Consider the following 22,854-nt stretch of genomic DNA (forward strand, 5'->3'; position numbering starts at 1 on the left):
CCATACTTAATCCCTTCGCCCATTAGATTTTCTAGATTTTATTCCTTCTGACATTGATTGGATTTACACAAGGTGAGAGGCTAACAGTCCTGCTGTTACAGTGTATGGCAGAGAAAAAGTCAGTGTCTAACACAGTTAATGCTTGACGTTTATTTTTAATATTTTCTGTGGTTTGATCACACTGGAGCAAAGATTGGGTGGCTGTTTGTTTACTAAAGTGTGTACATCTGTGTGTACGTCTCTATGTGTGTGAGTCTGTTTGAGTGTGTGTGCATGTTGTTTGAACATCTCTTGGTGCTTTGTTGGCATTTGCTGTAAGCTTGGCTTTAGTCCAAACCAATACCCAGAGGCTTATGCTCTCTCTGCTTGTCTCGCGCACACACACACACAGACACACACACACACACACACTTCTTTAAAGTTAAAATCAGCAACGTTCCACTTTGGTGTCCTTACACGCTAGTACAGCCATACACCTGGCACTTGTCTGGCCCTATCAAGACGTTATGTGTAACCACAACAGATGTGACCGGACAACGAGGTACAAGCATGAAACGCATCTCTACCATTAACAAATTAATTACTGTAACATCCCAGTTTTAGGGCAACAGAAAGTAGACCTATATGCTTTGTATTGGCTACAGTAAGATCCATTCTGGTAAATCACAGAATTCTGAGGGCATTTATATCAATATGTAATAGGGAAGTGACTGAAGAGGGAAGAGAGAGGAAAAGGGCAATGGGAGGAACGGGTGAAAAGGGGTCAGCTTGTTAATTTTACTTTCCCTTATTCCACAGGGGTGCACCAATAGACAGGAGCTCAGACCAAATCCACCAACAGATGTTGTAGCTCACTGTCTCTTTCAATCATGGCAAAAAGGCTCAACAGGTCACCTCTCGCACTCTCCAGTTCATCCCTTCATCATTTTGCCTTTCAGAAGCGTTCTGCATCTCCCCACAAACTGCTTCAACTCTAAAAACAAATGTGACAAACATGCACTGACAAATAATGTCAGAAAGAGTAGATAATGGTATATAACCTTTGTTAGGTGTGTTACTGTGTATAACAGAACAGTCAAGTGTAAGTCTATCCTAACCCCCCCTAACTCATATGAGCCATGAAAAATCCAAGGATGTCTTTTCATCTTCATACAGAGAGCAGCTCTTTGACAACACAACCTTGACATCTGTCGGAGAGTATGTCATATAGAGCAGAGAGTAGGTTCTAGGTGTCTGGAGGACTGCTGCTCTTTGCCTGCAACCACAATGTGAGATAGCAAGTGGTTACCAAACACTGCTGAGCCTAGACATTGTAAAGGGATTTCTCCCCTTCGCTTCCTTAAGCAGTTTGGATTAAAGGATGGAGAGAAAAAAAATCTGTGTGTGTTTGTGTGTGTGTGTATTGAGAAAGAGAGAGATGGGGGGGGGGGGGGGGGGGGGGGGGGGGGGGGAGAGATTGGAGTGCAGTCTCACTCACACACAAAAATGCCATCCAAAAAATTATAAGGTTTTGTGAATGTGCTTATCCTTTCCTCCTGGACCTTGAGTGTCTGTCTGTGTGTAATGTGCTCAGATGTCAGCACTGTAGAAAGAAACACTTGAACTTTGTCAGAAAGAAAAAATATGAATGAACACTTTCAGCATAACCCCACATTTTATTTAAACAATACTTTTGGTGCACTTTTTTAAGATGTTCATGCAAATATACAGTAAGTGTGTGTGTGTGTGTGTGTGTGTGTGTGTGAACACATAAAAGGCAGGTGCTTTAGCAGTCATCACAAATGACATGATCACTTTTTGGTTTCCTGTTTGTTGTTAAGCAGTAAAGCTGTGGATGAGGAACTGACTATGAGTACAACACACAGTATTTACGGTACACAGCACAGTGAAAAGAGCACTATTTCAAGCTACTTACTCTAAATGTATCATGCTGAAGTTGCCTCAGTGTATCACATCTCTTCTTAAAGTTAAAACCACTGATCATTGGACCAGATCCCAGAACAGTTAGTAAATACTGAACTTGGAAAGACATCCAGAACCTTGGTTTGGGAACCGGAGGGTTTCCGGTTCAAGTTCACCAAGTACAGAGTGTGGACTGGTAACTGAAGAAGTGCCAGTTCACCTCCTGATCACTACTGGGGTGCCCTTGAGCAAGGCACCAAACCCCCAACTGCTCAGAGCGCATTTAATGGGCAACCCCCTCACTCTGACATCTCTCCATCAATGCATCTATAGGTCCTGTTTGAGCATGTGTGTGTGTGTGTGTTTTTGGGCGTGTTTGTGTAATGTGTAATGTCAAGAGAGTGTAAAAATTGCTCTATAAATTGCTACAATAAACTATGTCTTCTTCACAATTAATTTTGGACTTTTTTTGGATATGTCTGCAATTGTTTTGATAATATCTGCTTGTACTTGTGTGTCGGTCACACACAAGCACATGCAAACAGCAGTAACAGCTGTGTTTTGTTCTCTGTCTTATCACTGTTAATTCTTCTGTTGTCCTCAGGACTCTCTTGAGATCTTGATTTACAATTACTTCTCTTGAAGTCTGCACGACTAATGAAGTGGCTCTTTTAATTACTACCCTGAGTTACTACACGATCACTGGGATAGGCCCATCCTGACAAGCGTTTAATCACAGAATCCCTCTCCAATTCAAAGTGCTGTGAAAAAAACTGGGGTCATCATCTCTGTCATAAGACAGCCCTCTCAGTATGGAACAGAAAAAATAAAGATTGTGACTCCACTGCACAATATTTTGAAGGATGTACTCAAAAACTTCTAGCTAGTCAATTAACATAACAGCTGCACTAATACTGTAACTTTAAGTCCTAAGACATGAAGTGTCCAACCCATGTGGCAACCTCTGGTGCTGACAAATGAAGTGTAACCCTAACCTAATGTTCTTGCAGCCTGGAGGCTCTAAAAATCTGTACAAAAAAGACAAGCATGGAGTGGGGCAGCCATCTCAGTGTCAGTGTGTTACCTTTAAATGGAAAGCCAAATCAGTCAGAGATTGTGACACTTTTACACAACAACTAACAACCAGTGATGAAGTCAAGTCACTAGCAGTCCATGTCAAGTGTCAGTGTTCAGTGTTCAAGTTTGAGTCCAAGTCACCAAAGAAGAGTCTGAGTTGAGTCACAATTAATAGATTTGGAGTCTGAGTCGAGTCACGAGTCCAGAGAATAGCGTCTCGAGTCAGACTAAAGTCTGAGTTCAGGACCGGCACGAAACAGTTACACACTCTAAATGAATATGTAATATCCAATTTGACTTACCTATTATACATAGAAGTAGCCAGAAACTTCATACATCTTCCGAGTCGTATTTCATGAATACTCAAGTTCGATTTTGTAAATCCTCGAGTCCGAATCCAAATCATCATAGTGTCAAAGTCTAGTCAAACCCAGTAAATGGCAACTCAACTGAGTCAAGGACTTGAGTACTCCATCACTGCTGCACTGTAGTAGTTTTCTGTGCTCATTCTTTTTGTTTTACAACATACGTTTTTGTTCTCCCCTGTGCACTAAGTTAATGTTGTTTACTAGTTGCTAACTCTACTGCAATGCAACCAGAAATTCTGTTGTGTTTGGAATACAAAGTTTAATTTCATCCTTTAGAAAAGTGTCTTCCTCTTAAGACATGGTTGCTTTCACAACTGCTCTGTTTGCCTTTACTCACCGTATAACTCTCAGCCAAATAGAACACATTTACATTTGTTCTCTGCAGCTTGCTCAAGGCCATTTGGGGAAAGCAGGAAAGCTGTAACGCTAACTAATGAAAGGCGGTTACAGAATTGTGTGTTACCCCTTTCTATTTACAAACAACTCCAGGGATGTATTGAAGATTACAGATACATGCTTTTCAAAAGAATGAATGCACTGAGCAACAAACAGCCTCTAACGTCATGGCAACTTCTTCTATGTGTGGCTAGATTGGCAAGACAGGAGAGTGAAGCCAAAACAAATACAAATTGATGTTCGCCAAAGCCCAAGAACAGTGACAGTGACATTGTCTCTCAGAGCAGCAGTTGGCGGAACGAGAGGAAGGGAGGAAATATGTGACTAAGCAAGAAAGGAAAGAGATGGAAACTGTAAACATGGCTATCAACTCATTCACACATTGCATGATTCACAGGGTGGGGAAGGGTTGTGTCACACAATATCGTTTATGATAGTCTGAGGATGCTAACAGCCCAAGTGCACAGCACCAAGCAATCAGTTCCTATTTTGCATCTTGGAAAGAGCATCAGAACTTGAGTTGATGAATTCAACATGTTTCTAGAGCAGTACCTTAAAACACTCCTTTACTCCTTTTCCTTCAGTCATTCAGCAATAATGACACACTCAGGTATCTCTAAGTAAAGTCTGACTGATTGAACTCTGTCAATGTGTTGTGACCCAGAAACCAAGGTAGAAGGTGTTCATTTGAACAATTCTGCATGAATGTAGTACAAGTTCTACAGTGCAAATTAAAGAGCCTACAGAATCATCTATTGTGGAGAGGCAAAGAAGAAGGAGACCCCTCGTCAGAGATTGTCTAGAATGACTGAGCTCCACTCACTTGCACCAAAAGACACTAAATTAACTCTGATGTAAATCTCGGTAAATCACTAAGGAGTGCCACACCGTAGATGAATGCAGGGACTCGAGAATGAGTGAGTCCCCGGGGAGACTCAGATGTCACAGATCTGTAACTCATCCCCACTGCAGAGAGAGTGAGGCGGCAAACCGCCAAAGGTGGACTCGACCTTCCTCTGACAAATCTTACACACAGGAACTGTGACACCCACATACCACCACAACACCTTGCCTGGGTGTTGGCCCCAAGTAGGCTAGTGAGTAATCTGTTGCCATGACGCCACCCCACACACTGCGGCGGTAGCCATGGCAACAGCTCTTAAGGAAAGTGAAGTGTTAGAGCGGCATGCAAACTTCCCATGAACGTCTCCTCAGGTGAACGCCGACGCACATCCATGCGGGTGCACACGCTAAAACACAAAGCTGCACAAAGCTGCTGAGAGATATTCCTCTTACATGATGGTGTGACAGCTCTGGAGGCCGGGGAGTAAAACAACCAACTGCAGCACTTGACAGATCTCCACCCTTGAGTGTAGGAACAACTGTCGCTGAAAATGTTTCTAAATGCTTCACCCTTCAAATTGCAGAACATGGAAAGTAAATTTGAACATTCAAACATTTTTTCGGGATTAATCTTCATGGCAGAGACAGATGCAGTAAAATTAGTCTTCTGCATAATCTTTGAGAGTCATGAGCAAATCAGCCTAAGTGAAGCACATTAGGGATAATGCCAAGACTGACTGAAGCCATGCCAGCTCTGGACTCACTTCTTAAGTACTGATAGCGCAACAGCATATATGCTCTGTTTGAATACAACTCAATAAAAAAAGAAAGAATCTGAACACCTTGGTAAGGGGGGGTTTCAATGTGAAATCCCAAGCATAAGTCAATTCAGAAGAGTTCTAACCACTTGTTAAAGGTTGAGGGTGGGGTGTGGCCTTGACCAACTGCCACTTTGCTCTTTTGAAAGCCATGATGTCTCTCCCTTGTGGGTAAGCCCAATTCTCGGGGCGGGTAAATCAGAGCAAAAGAAGGTAACCTTGCCCCTTATGACCTCATAAGAAGCTAATAAGAAGACAATAATAATAAGAAGATTCCAGATCGGCCCATCTGAGCTTTCATTTTCTTAAAGGCAGAGCCGGATACCCAGGGCTCAGTTTACGCCTATCACCATTTCTAGGCACTAGGGGTCCATAGGCAGGCTGGGGGAACTCATATTCATGTTAAAGTGTAAAAAAAATGTTAATGTAAAGTGAAATTTCAATGCCATGGGACCTTAAAGGATTTAAACAAAACCTGGCAAAACAAAAACCCAATGCTATAAAAAATATGCATATCAAAAGCCATTTAATACCCTGACTATTGGCCATTAAGTTGATTGATGCAGCAAAAAATGTTTTCCTGCCTAGCTGACACATCAGCAGTGTATCCCTCTCTCTCTGTTTTCCAAAATATCATTTTCTTATGGTTCAGCAAACAAAGGAGTTGAATCCTTGCAGGTTTTATAACTTTCTCTGTGCCCATTGAAGGCCTCAGCCAAGAATAGCATCCACTCATGTATCTTTTTTATGTAGAAAAACAAAACCTGTGCCAGAAAGAAGGAAAGAGAAATAAGGGAAGGAGGAGAGGGGAATACATCCTCTGCTCGGATGAAAGGAGATACATAAAGAGTTTTTGTTGTGCATCAGCAGAGTCTGTCTCATGCATATATGCTGTAGCAAACATATGATAAACCAAGCATGCACAGCAGTCACAGAAAAAGAGATAATTTCTCATCAGTGCATGACAGATATTCATCTATTTTACATTCTTGGACAATTGGAGGTTGAAAACATGCAACTAGCCACATTAACCAGTAAAAACCCTTAGTTGAGGGGCTTGTGCTCACATTTCTAAACCAATGTGCAAATTGGATGACTGCGAAGTATTAATCATTGCTTGCAGCCTAATTGAGGCATGGTGGTGAAAAGGAGAAAGGGGGAGGAAGAGGTGGAGAGAAGGCCATATTTCAGTCCTAGAAAAGAGTCATCAGCACTGAAATCAATACTCAGGCAAGGACACGTGGAGACCACAGAGAGAGCGGTTTAAGCTGAAGACAATCCTTCACCGTTAATAGCCACAAACTGTGAGGGTGCTGAGTGCTGCCCTACCTGGTACATGTAGGTGTTAAAGTGGGTCCCATTCTGAAGGTGGATCTTCACTGTTGGGTTCATGGTGAAGGTTAAACATATCAGATCCCTCAAACAGACCCCCCATAAAAAAGAGAGACAGAAAAAGGTAGAGAGGATGAGGAGTGATAGGAAAAAAGGGTGATGAAGATGGAAGATGGAAAAAGAGGGATAGTTCCTCTGAGTCCTGATCAACACTAAGTGTAGCAGGGCTAGATGAGAATCATGTGCTGTTCCCTATCCCCTCCGCTCGGGACAACAGCACTCCTCTGGTCAGCCTGCTCTAACTGCAGCCGGGACGAAAAACAGTAGGGATGAGGGCTAAGAAGAGAGAGAGAGAGAGAGAGACAGAGAGAGAGAGAGAGAGAGAGAGAGAGAGAGAGAGAGAGAGAGAGAGAGAGAGAGAGAGAGAGAGAGAGAGAGAGAGAAAAGAGAGGGTAGGAAGCTGGATAAACAGTGATATGCAGAGAAAAGAGAGAAAGAGCTGGGGTTGAGGTAATGATGGACAATTTTGATCAGAGAGGAAGAATGAGATGGAAAATGATGAGGATGCAGGGAGGCGGAGACAGAGAGGCTTGTAGTGATCAGCTGATGGAGGAAGGATGAGGCAGGGTTTGGACAAGGACTGCTGGGGGCTCAGGCCACCTGTTCTCTATTACACACACACACACACACACACACACACACACACACACACACACACACACACACACACACACACACAAACACCCAAATAAACACATGTGTAAAAGTTAAAGCATTGAGTCACACTTGGAACTAATGCCAAAAAAATTAAATGCTCTGTTTCTTCAAATAAAAACTCCAGTCACTGCTTACTCAGCACAAATTCAAGAGACCCATTTTCCTCCAGCATGTCATTGTGCGTGCTGATTCTTTCTATTTTTAAATAGCAGCCTGTTTTGTCCCTCCTCTCTCAGTAGGATTTTTACAGTGCGTGCACTTGACCTTCCGGTGCTTTTATGCAGTAAAGAATATCAATATTATTTTATTATAATACTGTTAGTGGTGTCTGCACTGCAAAGGATGTCATTTCACTCATAATTCTTAACTTCTCTTTTGGTGCCATGACATGAAAAATGGATTATTGAAATGTTATGGTACTCCAAATTAATGGGTCAAACTTTCCTGAACCATATTTTATAACATATTTATGACGCCAGAGCCTTTTTGCCACCTAAAGAAGATTGCATAATAGTCACTTTAATGGACAGGAGGAGTACTAAACATTCCAAAAAGAGTTTCTTACAATATCTTCTGTCTGATGTCCCTTAAGTAACCTGGGATTGAGATCTCAAAAACTAAATTCTTGGAAGAGAAAACCTGGATTACAATTTTTGTGTGAAGATTGTAAATCGTGGGTCTTGCTGTTACTAAGAACGGAGGGTCTTTTGAGTTGCATTCTGTTTTTTTTTTTAGGAAGACAGACCACTTTTGCTTTAATTTTGACAACTTTTTATGTATTTCTTGCAAGTAAAACCACTAGGGTGCCCTTTAATAATGATTCCAGTATTACTAGGCATATTAAGCATTTTTCTGTAATTTTACTGATACTGCTTATACACCAGCACTATTAACTGTTATTAGTTTTGTGCATCCGATGTACAACTAAAAACTTTAAATGTGGAGAAATTACTATTACAAAGCTCTTTATCAGGTATAGACAATATTTTATAACATATATTCTATAAAATCATCTGTTCAGCTTGATACAGATTTTTGTTACATTTTCCACAAACCACTGACTAATTTGAACTGGAGTACACACACTATCAATATATGCACATTAACCCACCTCTAAATAGAGTAACTTATTAGTCTAGTCATACAGTACCTGACCCTGTAATAACATACTTGGCTGATAAAGTTGACTTGGATTCTGCAAACAGACACCTCAGCAAACGTGGTTTAGCATTCACATTGCAAACAGTGTGTTACAGTAGAGCGTCTCTCCGATGAAGTTACACCAATGTCTTGTTAGTTACAAGTGATGCAACTGTTCAGTATTGTCATTTTGCATTCCTCCCCTGTTTATTCATTCTTAAATTCACATCCCTCTATTCTCCTGTGCTTCATCACACACTGGGCTAAACCCAGTCAATGATTCCATATCTTCAGTCAGTTATAAACATACGCTCATTTAACATTCTAACTATTGGGAGTGGTAGTGCATGGATGTAAAAAAATATATAAAAATGATTCCTGTCCACAGGTCTTCTTGCTTGCACGTGGTTGTCAAGGAAACAGTGTTCACAGGAGAGAGAGAGAGAGATAGAGAGAGAGAGAGAGAGAGAGAGAGAGGGGGAGAGAGAGAGAGAGAGAGAGAGAGAGAGAGAGGGAGAGATGGCGAGTGAGTAGAGCAAAAGATGAATCAGTGAGACAGACAAGTCCCTACGCATCAAAACATCTTTTAGTGATTGTGGTGACTTCCACCACTAACTGACAGCAGCTCACTGCAGGCTCAAACCTCAGCTGTTAAATCCACTGAGTAGCCAAACACACCGGTCACTGCTGGCATCTGGGTCAATGGTGAGAAAGAGACCCCTACTGGCAGCACATGGTGCTCACACAAATTAGTAGCAAACCAAAGTCATGTCATGTGTACATTTTCACACAGAAACAGGTAAAATATGCAAGCGGGGAGGCCAGTTTACTAGCTTTAGAGTAGCTGGTGGTGTCCAAAGAGAGAGGCAGCTTTGAAATAAATTTGACCAATTGCACATGCATGCACATGCCATGATGAAGATGAAGGTGAAGCAGGAAAACAAAAGTGACGACAACAGAAGCTGGTGAGCATTCATGTAGGGTGATCCTTTCTCATCCTTGCCAGCCAGACTTGGCATAACCTGAGTTTATTGTCAGAGACTGAAAACAAAAGAACACATTAAAAAAAAAACACTATACAAAAAACACACCACAAAGCACACATGCACATCAGCAGTACTGACAAAAACTCCAAAACCTTGACACATTTGAAAGAGCAGCTTTCCAGCAGCGGAATTCACAAAAGTTTTCTATCTGACAGTTTCTCTCTCTCTCTCTTTCTCTCCTTGCTGCTTCGTCTCTCTCCGCCTGCTGCTGCCTAACTACACTTGATTACTTCTTTCACACTCTATCCATCCCAGCTCCTCCATGCCTGCTCTCTCATCTTTTTCCCCTCCATCCTCTCTCTTCCCTATTTTTCTCAAGCGTTGCTAATCTCAGCTGAACCTTCCCTCGACGGAGAGCAGCCATTTTACATCGTAACATAACATGTAGCAGAGGGCAACCCCCCAATCCCGTCACCTCCGCTATGACATACAATACAAATACATTCATAAATGCACACACACGCAGTATATATGAGGTTTGGTTGTAAAAGACAACAACACCTGCACACTGAATACAAACCACAAAAATCAACATTATATTGAAAATGGTCATTGTTTCTTTCAAACGTTTAACAAAAAAATTGGAAATACCGTATTTGTGTTTAGTTTCATGAATGTATGATTAACTAATATACTAAAAGTAACTTACTTAACTAAAAACTGCATTTAGTGACAGGGATCTGACAGAGAACTGAGACTGAGATAAAAATGTATTTGCCTGAGTTGCATATGTGTGCTGTGTCTAAAAATAAGGGTTTGCATAAGACACATTTAAACTGTCCACTGTACCTTGTGGATTTACAAATAAACCTCTCTCTTTCATTAAATAAATAAATAAATACCACATGCAAAGATTTAAATTCTAAACATAAACTCAATTCTCTATTCCGGAATACTAGCAGAAAAATGTCACTTACAGTTTCCCAGAAACCAAAGTAGCACCTTCAATATGTCTGATAACAGGACACAATTTACACATATGTAGTTTACTATCATATAAGACAAATAAAAGCAACAAATCTTCTGAGAAGATTGAGAAGCTGGAACCAGCAAATGTTTGGAATTACAGCGACAATACTCATATGCTGATTTTATGACAGTATGTTGACCATGTTCACTTTCTTAGTTAACATGTAAGCATGCTAAAATTTGGTATAGCACTAGGCAAGGCAAGGCAAGGCAGCTTTATTTGTATAGCACATTTCAGCAACAGGGCAATTCAAAGTGCTTTACACAAAATCTGTTAAAAAGTTACCTTTTGTCTCCTTGGACTCTTCTTCACAATAATCAAGCAAATCTAGTGCTGCCTTTTGTGTCTACTTAACGACCGTCTTAAAAACTAATGGACTAAACACCCAAACAATTTTACCTGATGATGTTGCTAGAGCAAAAGTCAGGGGATCGCCAAAGTTATTACAATCCTTTTGAGGATCAGAGGATGTCTGTACAAAGTTTCATGATCAGTTTTCCAATAGTTGTTGTGATATTTCAGTCTGGACTCAAGTGGTGGACCAGCTGCCTGACAGATTGGCACTGCCATCCCACACTGCTAGTGTGGCTACAAATGCATCAAACAATTAAATGACTATCTTTTGATTAATCAACTAATCCTTTCACAAAAAACAAGAACATCTAGATGAGGAAGAGGTATTTTAAGGCCTGTGTAGTGTCTGCAGAGCCTCTTGTCTCTTTACATATCTGTGTCTAGCCCCAAGGTCAGGTCAGGCCTCAGGTCTGAGTGGCTAAACCCAGGCGAAAAAAAATCCAGAAGATTGTTGCTGCTGCTCAGAAAGTAAAAACTGTGAGCGCACTGTTCAAATTGAAGCGACCTAGATAACGATATCTGCATTTCTACCAATTTTGAGCTCATCTTGATTATGTGGGATACATAGAGCAATGTAGATTTACTCAAATTGAAACTATATAACTGTAAATGGACACATTGCTCCTTCCCCATGCTATCCAGATATCAAACTCAATCATCACTCTGCCAAGATTTATCTGTCCTTCTAGATTACCACCTTCCTCGTGACCACGTTCTCTTAATCCTTCTCCTCCTTCTGCTCTTTTTTTCAGTCACCTCTGTCAGTCACCTCCTTCCCTTCTGCCCCTGTCTAAAACACCTGTGTCAGCTCTGTCTCTGTCTCTCTCGCTGTCCTCATCACTTATTTGGAGTGCACGGCTTACCTCTCTCCATCTTCCTTCCCTGTGTCCTCCTCAATCTCCTGGTCTGCCCCGGGGGAAGCCTATTACTACCCCAATGCACATAATCATTGCAAACAACAGACAATGTTTGTGTCCACATTCACATCTGAACTCTACGTGTCGCCCTTACTAGTCTGTTCTTGTTCTATCCATTTAAATCTATTTTGATCTTCATTAAAACATATGTTAATCAAGTTCTTCTTATTCAAAATAAAAAGACAGTCTACATATGACAACAATGGTTGACCAATGTATGATACGCTGACACAGTTTCAGTCAAGTCTGGCAGATTACATTGCATACATCCACGCCTACTACACACCTCCTCATTTACTGAAAAAATACACAAGCAAACACACAGACACTCACACACACACACACACACACACACACACACACATACACACACACACACACACATTCAGTCTGTCCCAGCTGCTCTGTTTTGCAGATGAAAGTGTATCATGGTTCTAGGGGAAAGCAAGAGATGCACTAAACACAGCTGTATTAATATTGATCTTCATATTTAGACTAAATAAACTGCTCCAAAGGTAGCTCATGCATTATTTTCCATAATCTCTAAATTCTCAATCCTTCATGTAGCTAAAAATGGCTGTGAGTAATGAGCAGTCTAGGTGATATGTGTTTGTGTGTGTTTGTGGAGGTCAGGAACGCTGTTCTTGCCCTTCACAGAGTCCAAACTGCAGTGGCAAAATGTAACTCTACACCACTGAGAACAAGAGAGAGAGAGAGAGAGAGAGAGAGAGAGAGAGATCACACTACCGACCTGTCCCTGTGCTGCAATAGCAAAAATCGGGATAAAGACTGTTATCCCACACACTTATTATTATTCCGCCACATTTATGTCCCGCGTCTAGTCCCAGTGCATTGCCAACAGATGCACACAAAATACATCAAAACGTATGTTATGTGGGGCGACCTCTAGCTCACCTAGTAAGAGTGAGTCCTTTGCAGCGGCCCGGGTTCCTATCCGACCTTTGGCCCTTTGCTGCATGTCATCACCTCTCTTTCTCTCTACCTTTCCTGTCTAGCAACTGTCCAATAAAGGGAAAAGACCCCAATAGATAATCTAAGAAAAAAAGTTCGGGAGATCGCTTAACATAACTCAAAATAACCCCTCTTTAGGGCCATACTGTATCGCCAAACTTTAATGTAGAAAAATAATAAAAGGTTTAAACCGTAGACAAGACTTGGGCCTTTATTAGGCTGAATGAGCATTCAGATATCAAGAACGGTTTCTACCAAATCAAAATTTATGTGTCGTCCAGCTTTCAGACCATTTCAGATTTTCCAATGTGAGTATCTGGGGACGTAATGTTAAGAGCAAGAAGACACGTTTTTGAATTACAGAACAAACTTGAGAAGTGTAATTATCATTAAATGGACATGTTCAACCCATTAAAGATGCTGTCTCCCCCTCCCTTCTCTACTCCCTCACTGCAGAAATCACCAAAGCAACAAGTTCTGACACATACACTTCCTATCATGGAGAATCTTTACTGTAGGCTGTGTTGTCCCCTCTTTTCAGGACATGTCAAACTTTAGAATGACTGTTAGCCAGTGGTTTTTTGGAGAATTTCATAGTTACTAATTACTGTTATATGTATAAAAGTTATGTTTACATAAATTTCCCTGACCGACACTGTTGGTACTTTGCTATGATGAGTACATCTTTACAAAAGTTTCAAGTAGGGCTAAAAATGCTAAATATGAGAAGTAAATGTTTGAAATGACACACATTGGTAGTGCAGTCCACGTAAGAACAGGTAAAAGAGAGAGAAGTATGGACAAGACTACACTGGGTTCAAATTGAGCACAGTGTAAATGTGTGCATTTCAATTGTCATCAGTTTGTTCTAGTTGACTTTTTAAGTGCACTTTACAATATTAAAGGTCCCATTGCATGCAAATTTCTTTTTATGAGTTGTTTTGAAATATTAATATGAGATCCCCCAGCTTGCCTATGGTCCTGCAGTGGCTAGAAATGGGGATAGGTGTTAACCGAGCCCTGGGCATCCTGCTTTACCTTTGAGAAAATGAAAGCTCAGATGGGCAGATCTGGAATCTCGGTCCTTATGAGGTCATAAAGGGCAAGGTTACTTCCCCTTTCTCTGCTTTGCCCGCCAAGAAAATTTGGCCCATCCATGAGAAAGAGAGAGACATCATGGCTTTGAAACACACACACACACACACATACACATACACACACACACATACACACACACTCTCCTCCTCAACAGCTATAGACTCAGAAAAGGCACATCCTAAGGAAAGCTTGATATGGGACTGGCTCTAGTGGCTGTAATTCTGCACCAAGGCTGTATTTTGGGAAAGATACTTTAGATGTGGTATAAGGCCTATGTAAAAGCTTCCAAAGAGCTCCCTTTCATGGGATCTTTAAGAAACAAATACTTCACAATAGTAATGGTTAGAACAAAGAATAGATTTGTTTGAAAAAAAAGAAAAGATGCCAAATATGTAAAACGACCAATGTGTATGTCTAGCTACATACACCACAACAAAATGGAAATACATATATAAAAGCAATCCACAGCTAATATCATCACAGTTGTATAGGCCTACGCTTTATTTTACTATTTAATGCAAAGTCCCTTTGCCTACTACATTTCCTCACTCGTCAATTCTACCGTTAGTTCAGCACCTCATCTCAAATCCCCTTCCAGCCAGTTGCACTTTTATAAAACTGCTCATTCAAGATCGTAGGCTTTGAGAGTGTTAACGTGTGATGGTGATGGTGGCAGAAGGAGAAGGGGAGTGAGACAGATGAGGAGACAGAGAGGAGCACGGAGAATGTAGCACAACTTTCTCTCACGGAGGTTCCTAAAATACTCTTTACATAGCTCAAACACACACGCACACGCACACGCACACGCACACACACACACGCACTCAGAGCTCTTTAAAAGTGATGGTCCGTGTTATGGTCCGCCATATGAAGCATTGCAGCTTTGTGTGTGTGTGTGTGTGTGTGTGTGTGTGTGTGCGCACATCCCTCACAAGGCCCTGGATGATTTATTTATGAAATGTGATTTTTCTTTCTGGAGCTCTCCTGCCTTGTAACTCAAGCTCACATGCTCATTTGCTCAGTCACTGGCTCACACAAAAATGCATGCACGCACGCACACACACACACACACGCACACACACACACACATACACAGTGGTCACTCTCAATCATGCTTTGCTATTACACTGATGTACCAAGAAATTATTTTGTTTATTTTGGGATATGAGGATTTAAATCCTGTGTGTGTAGTATGCATGTTAGGAGGGGATGTGATGCATTTGTGCCTGTTGTGTTTTGTGTCTGTCTGTGTGTGTGTGTGTGTGTGTGTGTGTGTTTGTGTGTGTTTGGTTACTGTAGCAGCCCCTTATTTTTGCACCAGTTTAATCCCTCACACAGTACCATTCCTTCTCCTTATGACTCATACAGTGGAAGCTGATTTTCACTGTATGCAGAGGCTTTTATGTCACAATGTGTATATTTTCACAACAGCAATAATTCTCAAGCTTATCAAGGTCATTCTGAGTGTAGTTCAATAATTGCAGGATGTGTTGTGTTGTTTGATGTTCAACTTGTATGCAGTATACTCCTCAAGGCCAGAGGGTGAAAAAATGGAGGAGGAGAGAGGAGGAAATATTTATGTGAGCGGGTGTGGCACAGATTGCGTGAGTAACTTCTCTGCCACTTCTTTTCCGTGTGTGTGTGTGTGTGTGTGTGCGTGTGTGTGTGTGTGTGTTAAGCCAGTCACAATGAGTGACTGAGTGAGCTCATCTGTTCTGGGGGTCTATAAATATTGTAGATGCCATGTGCCTGCAGTAGACCTTCTCAGCAAGCTACCGAATGATGTCATCTTGGCACACCTCTGACGCACGCACGCACGCGCACACACACACACACACACACACACACACACACACACACACACACACACACACACACACAAACAGCTGTTCTGCTAAGGCCTATGCTGGGGTGTGGTAAAATGCAGAGCCCACGGCTGTTTAATGAATTTATCCTTCATCAAGTTTCTTTCCTTCATCGGTTTCTTATATTTCTCATATTAACCATTTTCACTGTGTTGGATTTCGGATTGCTTTGTGAACTATAACCTTGTCCTTGTTCCCCTGATGTTCACTTGGACAATGGAAAGATGAGAAAATGGTAGATGAAATCTAAAGTCCATATGATGATTACTTGCAGAATGTAAACAATACAACTATAGAATTAAATGATCTGCAAACATTTGGGTATTCAAGCTAAAATGTAACAATTTTTCTCAGTCTTATGACAGTCAATTGAATTGATTTGAGGTTTGAACTGTTGATAAGACAAAACAAGACATTTGAAACATCACCTTGGACTGGAAAACTGGGATGTAGCTAAGACATGTTTTAGGCAGCGTTTGTTAAAATGTAAAATCAAAGAATAAATCCTGTAGGCTCTGTTTATTGGCATCCTGTTTTCATGAAACATCCCGGACCTTTGGTGCATGTCTCCCGCTCACTCACACACTATCTACTGTCAATAAAGGCACCCCCCTTTTCAATAAATATGCTCCGTTTCAAATGCTGTCATTGTTGTTGCATTTGTCTTATAACATTACATGATTGTGTTTCTGGCAAAAGATCAAATTGCTCATTGTCTTTTTTGTGTCCCTATACAAATAAAAATGTTATATATATATGACCAAAAATAACAAATACAAATGCTCATCACAAATTTTTAGAGGCCAAGTTAACGTATTTAAACATAAAGCCAGAAAGATTTTTTGTTTTACAAAAACTAAGAAAACCAACAATATTTACATTCAAGAAGCAGAAACCAGTAAACTTCTGTAAAAACCGTCCCAAAAATGTCTGAAAAAGAGGTTGAAACATGCAGTACATCCAGTACAGTACAGTACTATTCTGTGTTTGTTCTCTTCTGGTCCATCACTGCTTTCCTCGTCCTGTCCCAAAGAACAGGGGATTCCTCCACATAGTTCTTCAGCCAGACCCACTAACACACTGAGCCGCTGCAGCTTTGGCAGGTGATCAGAAGCAGCCATCAAAGTTGGAGCTTCACAGCAGAGCAAAGCCAAACACGCACTCACACGTGCACTCTCTCTCTCTCTCTCACACACACACACACACACACACACACACACACACACACACACACACACACACACACACAGACAGAGTTGCTAACAGAAGAACAGGACAGAAGGTGTCAGGAAGTCAACATCATCCCCTCCCTCCCCACGTTTCCATGGAGACCGAATTTGCAGAGCTTTGAGAGATGAGAGACACTCACACACACACACACACACACACACACACACACACACACACACACACAAACATACTGTATAAGCATAGCGTATTTGTGGGACATGTTGGCGCCGTGTCCTCAGGGTGACGGGGAACACTTGGAGGGCGGGACGTACATATATTCCGTTGGGTCAGCATTTACCAAGTGCCAACTGGATCTTTAATGTATTCCCACCAGGCTGTTGTGTCTTGTCTTAATGTCTGTGTGTAAGTGTCAACGTGCGTGTGTGATGACAATGTAGGTAGTATAGGTCACTGTAACAAGGAGGGAAGGAGTTGGCTGGAAAAAAACAACCTGATGACAACAGATGATCTTGCATTATTTTGGACAAAAATATGCTTTTTAAAAAACAAAAGCTCAGTAATTTGCTCATTTTCATCCATCCATCTTCGACCGCTTATCCGGTATCGGGTCGCGGGGGCAGCAGCTCCAGTAGAGGACCCCAAACTTCCCCAAACTTGCTCATTTTCATGAATGAGAATAAAGAATATAATCCTGATCAGGATATTCAAAGGCCACATCACATGCTTTTTTCATTATATTATTAGTACATTATTATTATCACTTACCCACACTCTTCAATATGTTGAGTTGTTTATGAGCAAGGAGGTCTATTACTATAATTTCGTGACCATGGAAACAGTATTGTTACAGAACAATAACAGACAGCGGACATTATGTTTTTAAGTCTTTAACTGTAAAAGTGTGTGTGTGTATATGTGTGTATATGTGTGTGTGTGTGTGTGTGTGTGTGTGTGTGTGTGTGTGTGAGTGAGTGTGGCACAAGCCACAATGCACCCACCGCCCTGGCTGAAAGTCTGGACCAATTAAAATGAAGCGCTACCTCCAGGGTAGAAAAGGAAAAGAAAAGAGAGGAAGAAGAGAAAAGATTAGAAAAGACGAGAAGACGTTGCTGACACAAGATGCTGACATTCCAGCACTGGCTGAGGGAGCAGAGAGGGGGCAGAGAGAACAAGATGTGGTGAGCGGAAACTAAGGATCAGATAGGAGAAGGCAAAAATGAACAGATCACAATGACAAAAGGATGTGACTGAAACTGGAGAGGAATATCAGAGGATGGCAGCGGAAGTGAAGAGGGGGATGGGAGGAGAGACGGCACTGTCTCTTGGAAGCTTCATATGACCTTTATGTAACACAACTACAGGCGACATCCTTTCTTTCTCAGTCCATTTCTCAGTCACAATTGACTTGTCTCTTTTCCTCTCTCATTTGCAAGAGGACACCTGCTTAATTGTGTCCAAATTGAAACAGCTTTTCAAAGGGGCTTTTAGCAGCCTTCATCTAACTTGAGCAGAGGGGATGAATGCCCGCCCACTCCTCTACTCGTTACCACACTATTGTACACAGTGGATGCAATTCAAATTCAAATATGATTCTTATGTTTCCCTTATGACATTTTCCATCTCACAGCTGTTACATCTGGAAAGCAAGAGTGAATGGCAAAGTGTTTTAATCTTTTGCCAACTGACTGGTGAGCATTGCTGAGCCAAGTGTCCAAAGGCTTTCCTGGTGCTCCATTTATGCGAGCTGTGGAGAGCTTTATATACAAGATATCCAAGAAGGAAAAGGTCCATGTACAAATATAAAAGTCATGAGGTGGTTTCCAACAGGTTGCAATCATTCTCTTGGCTGCTGTAAGTCCAGCAAAATCAGCATTTTTTTTCAGTTTTAGAGAGCTGAAGCGCTGACAGATGATTCAGAATCAAATCATTGACAGTAACAGGTCAATGTAACATTAATCAAGGCAGATATTTAGGATGAATTATTGTTCCAGAACTGACAAACAGGAGAGCAATCCCAGATTATGTGAAGATTAGTACCTTGAGCTTTTAGTGAGCAGAGAGAGCATAAAGGGCTATCTTTTGTTATTGTTGAGCGCACCACACCAAATTCCAAATCAACTGCACTTCATATGGCAATACATAATTGAATATTGATAACCATCACACTGAGATCCATTGATTGACATTGTTTAAAAAAAATAGCACAAGTTTACAGTTACAGTATTCCTTGTTACATACAATGTTAGTCAAGTGTGAGCACAGAGAAATGATTGTAAATTGTAAATTAGTCAAATTAGTAATATTAAGAAATGGAAAAATGTTTATGGGATAATTTATTTACTCAACAGAGTGGAGTTATTTTAAAAATATAACTGATTATCATTGAAAGGTCAAAGCTACAAACCTGTGTGCATAAAAATGTTAGAGGGCTACCATGACTCACTATCAGAATTTTGGTTTTGGCTAAACGTTATCCTGGAAGCTCAACGCTACTCTTTGTAGAAACCCGATAAACAATATTCAGTGACTCTGTTCATTTTCTGATTATGGGTCAATTTTGGATGACTTTAGTAACAATATAGGGATTATCTCCCAATATTGCAGCAACAAGTTTTTTTTAAATTTGCTACAGCTCTGATTTGCCTGTTTTACTCTCCACTTCTCCCGATAGCAATGATAGCTGAGGCTCATGGTTATTGAAGTATTTAGAGCCATCCGGCAATACCAAACTAACTGGAAATTCAGTATTATTAAAAGAAAACCTTTAAACTTCCCCTACCTCACAAATCTGTTGAAAATGGTCTGGATCACTATTATCAGACAACAGACATACTGTATGCACCAGACTGTCTGCATTTGTCTCTCACTGAGAGCCCCCATGAGGATCTGAAAACTATCAAAAAAAGCTCAGACATACGTATTTTTACATGTAAAAAGATTATATCACATTCATGTTGATGTTAATGACAGCTTAACTAACATGTATTGAAAGCAAATAAAAGCCAACCACACCGTGCCCATGTTGTACTTTGTACAATTTATGCAATGGACAAAGCATTCCGCATATTCTATCTGAATTTCACAACAGGAAGTACACATAAGGAAACTGTCCCATTATTTGCCAGTTTACATAATAGTATTCACCTAATATCCATCAACCAAATTAACTGCATATGCTTTTTGAACACAAATAATTGTTTCAGTAGAGGTAGAACACTAAATTTACCACACCCACAAACTGTACGGAAATTATGAAGCTTATTTCTAAGAACTGAAACTGTAGAACTGTTTGTCTTTCAAAGACTGCTGAAAAAGCAATGTGGTGTACACTGTCATATTACAATCATCTAGAAAATGAAAAGAACTCTTATTGAAAAGTTCTTGTCAGACCCAGTGTGCTGTATATTAATAGCAAACGGACAGAGCTACCATCAATCTTCCAACAGAATGCTGTTGACTACAGGTGTCTAATTATCCGGATCTAGGCCATTTTCAATTGCATATGCCACAGGCCATTTCCAGTTACTGTATATAGTCACAAGAATTCCTCAGTGCATCAATAACATCCTTTGTTTATATTGTCTAGTGTTATACGGTGTCTACAACAAGTGTACTGCTTGAGGTTTAAACCAAATTCAAAGGGTTCAAAAACTCCTCTGAGGCATCTGAGGTCACTGACACGGAGCTTGTGTTCGTTTCTTTAATTTTGTGTGTGTGTGCAAGAGAGACAGCATATGTAAGAGTTAGCATGAGTAAATAAAAGGGCTATTGGAGTGTGGAATTGAGGGCAAGAAAAGACGGGCATACGGCACGAGAGAGATGAAAGCAGCTAAGTGTGAATGATGTTCTTCTTGCACTGGGGCAGGCCACGTCACAGCCCCCATTATTCTAATGGAGCACCACAATGCTTACTGACCTTCATCATCGACAGACAGAGCTGGCCACAGAAACAACAGTGAGTGTGTGCGTGTCAGTTATTCATTCAATTACAATATGTGGTACCGGTCCAGGCTATTAACGTTGGAGATAGACGAACTACATAGACTTCACAATGCAATCACAAAATAAATGTTTTCTTGGTACCACTGAAAAACTGCAACACTAAGACATGCATTCACACCTTTGCACATATTTGCACATATACACATATCCTCATATGAACATAATGAAATGTTCTCAGGCTACCATGGAGATGAAGCGACCTCCTAGTTTAATGAGCTGATTTAGATAATACAATGCACACACGCAATGCTACAGGACATATAGTACACATATACACTTCCACTTGATATGCCATGTTAATGTACCTTTACCTATTTTTTTTATTATGTGGAGGTTTGTGTCCCAGTCTCCTATTCTAGCAGCTGTGCCGCCACCTCATGCAGACAGAGCAAAGCTGTAAGTACAGTGAAGCGGCTGAAAGATATGAAGCATTATCTGACAGAACGATAGCTAACTAATAGACCTCTCAGCACACGCGCTTAAAGCCATCAGCACTGATAAGACAGAGAGCGAGGGAGCACAAGAGATAGAGTCAGTGAGACTGAGTGAAAGAAAAAAGGGAGGGGAGCGATACTTTGAAGCAAGGGAACAGATCAGTGAGTCGTAATCTTAATATGGATATTGGATCTTGACTGAGTCAACTCAAGTGTATTCATAAAGTGATTTTAAACAACAGGTTATTATGCTTTGCAGGAAACAAGGAAACACAAAAACGTGTTAATCCAAAGATGACGAACAGAAGCGGCAGAACAACTTCACCACAAACTCAAAGACACAGGAATAGAGCTTGTACATGTGTGTATGCGTGTACATTAAACTTTTTGAGTGTCTGCACCAACACACATGTCTGTGAAAGGAGCTAGGATTACATGACTAACAGAATGCAGCTGAGAACTGCTGTAGTTGGTGCTGAACTAACGGGTGGTGATTTAATACATAAAAAAAACAATCTGAGAGTTTTTCTTGGATGTACATGCCCCAGAAATATCTTATTAGTTTTTCCATTATGTACTTAGTGAAGTCTGCCTCGGATAGGGTCTATTCAGTAGTGTAATAGGTGTATGTCATCATGTATTTAACAAAGCCTATCCTCAGAACTAGGGCTGAACGATATAGTGTTTTAGCATCATACTCGCGATGTGCGCATGCGCGACGGTCACATTGCAGTACGTTGCGATGTTGACGCTAATCCTTGGGAGTTTCTCAATCTGTGTTCTTCTATGGACTTGTGTTCTTGTGTTCTTGTGAAACGTCATGTTTGGTGGCCAAAGTACTGACCCAATACACAAGTTAGCATTTCGCCAAGAACACTTAAAATCCCCGGATGTGATCTTGACACGCCCATTTCACCTAGGATACATCTGATGGTAACTTGTGTGAACTTGGCCGGGCCGGTATCCCAGCATTCAATTCAGGTATAAAGCGCTAATGGTTTCCGGTACACAGATTTTCACATTTACGTCTATTATTAAATCAATAAATTCATTTTTAAGATATTTTAAGGCGAAAAATGTGTAGATTTTAAATATAGGCAGTTCAACGAAAATTGATGGTGAATTAAAAAAGCCTTTGGAGTTTGAAAGCTCCGCAAACCCCGGCGGGCGAGCTTGCTACGACAGCCGGGGATGACTCTCGCGAGCCGGTCAGTCAGTCAGCTCACAGACCACTCTGGCCCCACATTTAGACAGACCCCTCTGGCCCCACATTTGAGAAGCCCCTGACTGCAGACCCGCAGACACGTTGAGGGGCGGGGTTAAACGTTTAACCTCGCCCCTCAACGTTTAACCCCGACCACTCTCCAGCATTTGACCCTGTCATTTCATCGCAATATCAGAGTGAATTTAGC

General features: G+C 41.0%; 1 protein-coding gene across 10 annotated transcripts in view; it reads right to left on the reverse strand.

Moving 5' to 3' along the window:
• Positions 1–22,854, reverse strand: part of ppfia4 (PTPRF interacting protein alpha 4) — a 55,184-nt gene that overhangs the window by 19,971 nt on the left and 12,359 nt on the right. The window contains exon 1 of one of the 10 annotated variants that reach the window (XM_034869374.1): positions 6,734–7,107. The exons of the other annotated variants lie outside the window; for them this stretch is intronic. Coding sequence (XP_034725265.1) covers positions 6,734–6,796 — 63 coding nt within the window. The 5' untranslated portion in view covers positions 6,797–7,107. Of the gene's footprint in view, positions 1–6,733; positions 7,108–22,854 lie in introns of those variants that run through there. 10 annotated transcript variants of the gene reach the window in all.

Source organism: Etheostoma cragini, chromosome 4 (assembly GCF_013103735.1).
Source record: "Etheostoma cragini isolate CJK2018 chromosome 4, CSU_Ecrag_1.0, whole genome shotgun sequence".
Lineage (NCBI taxonomy): Eukaryota > Metazoa > Chordata > Actinopteri > Perciformes > Percidae > Etheostoma > Etheostoma cragini.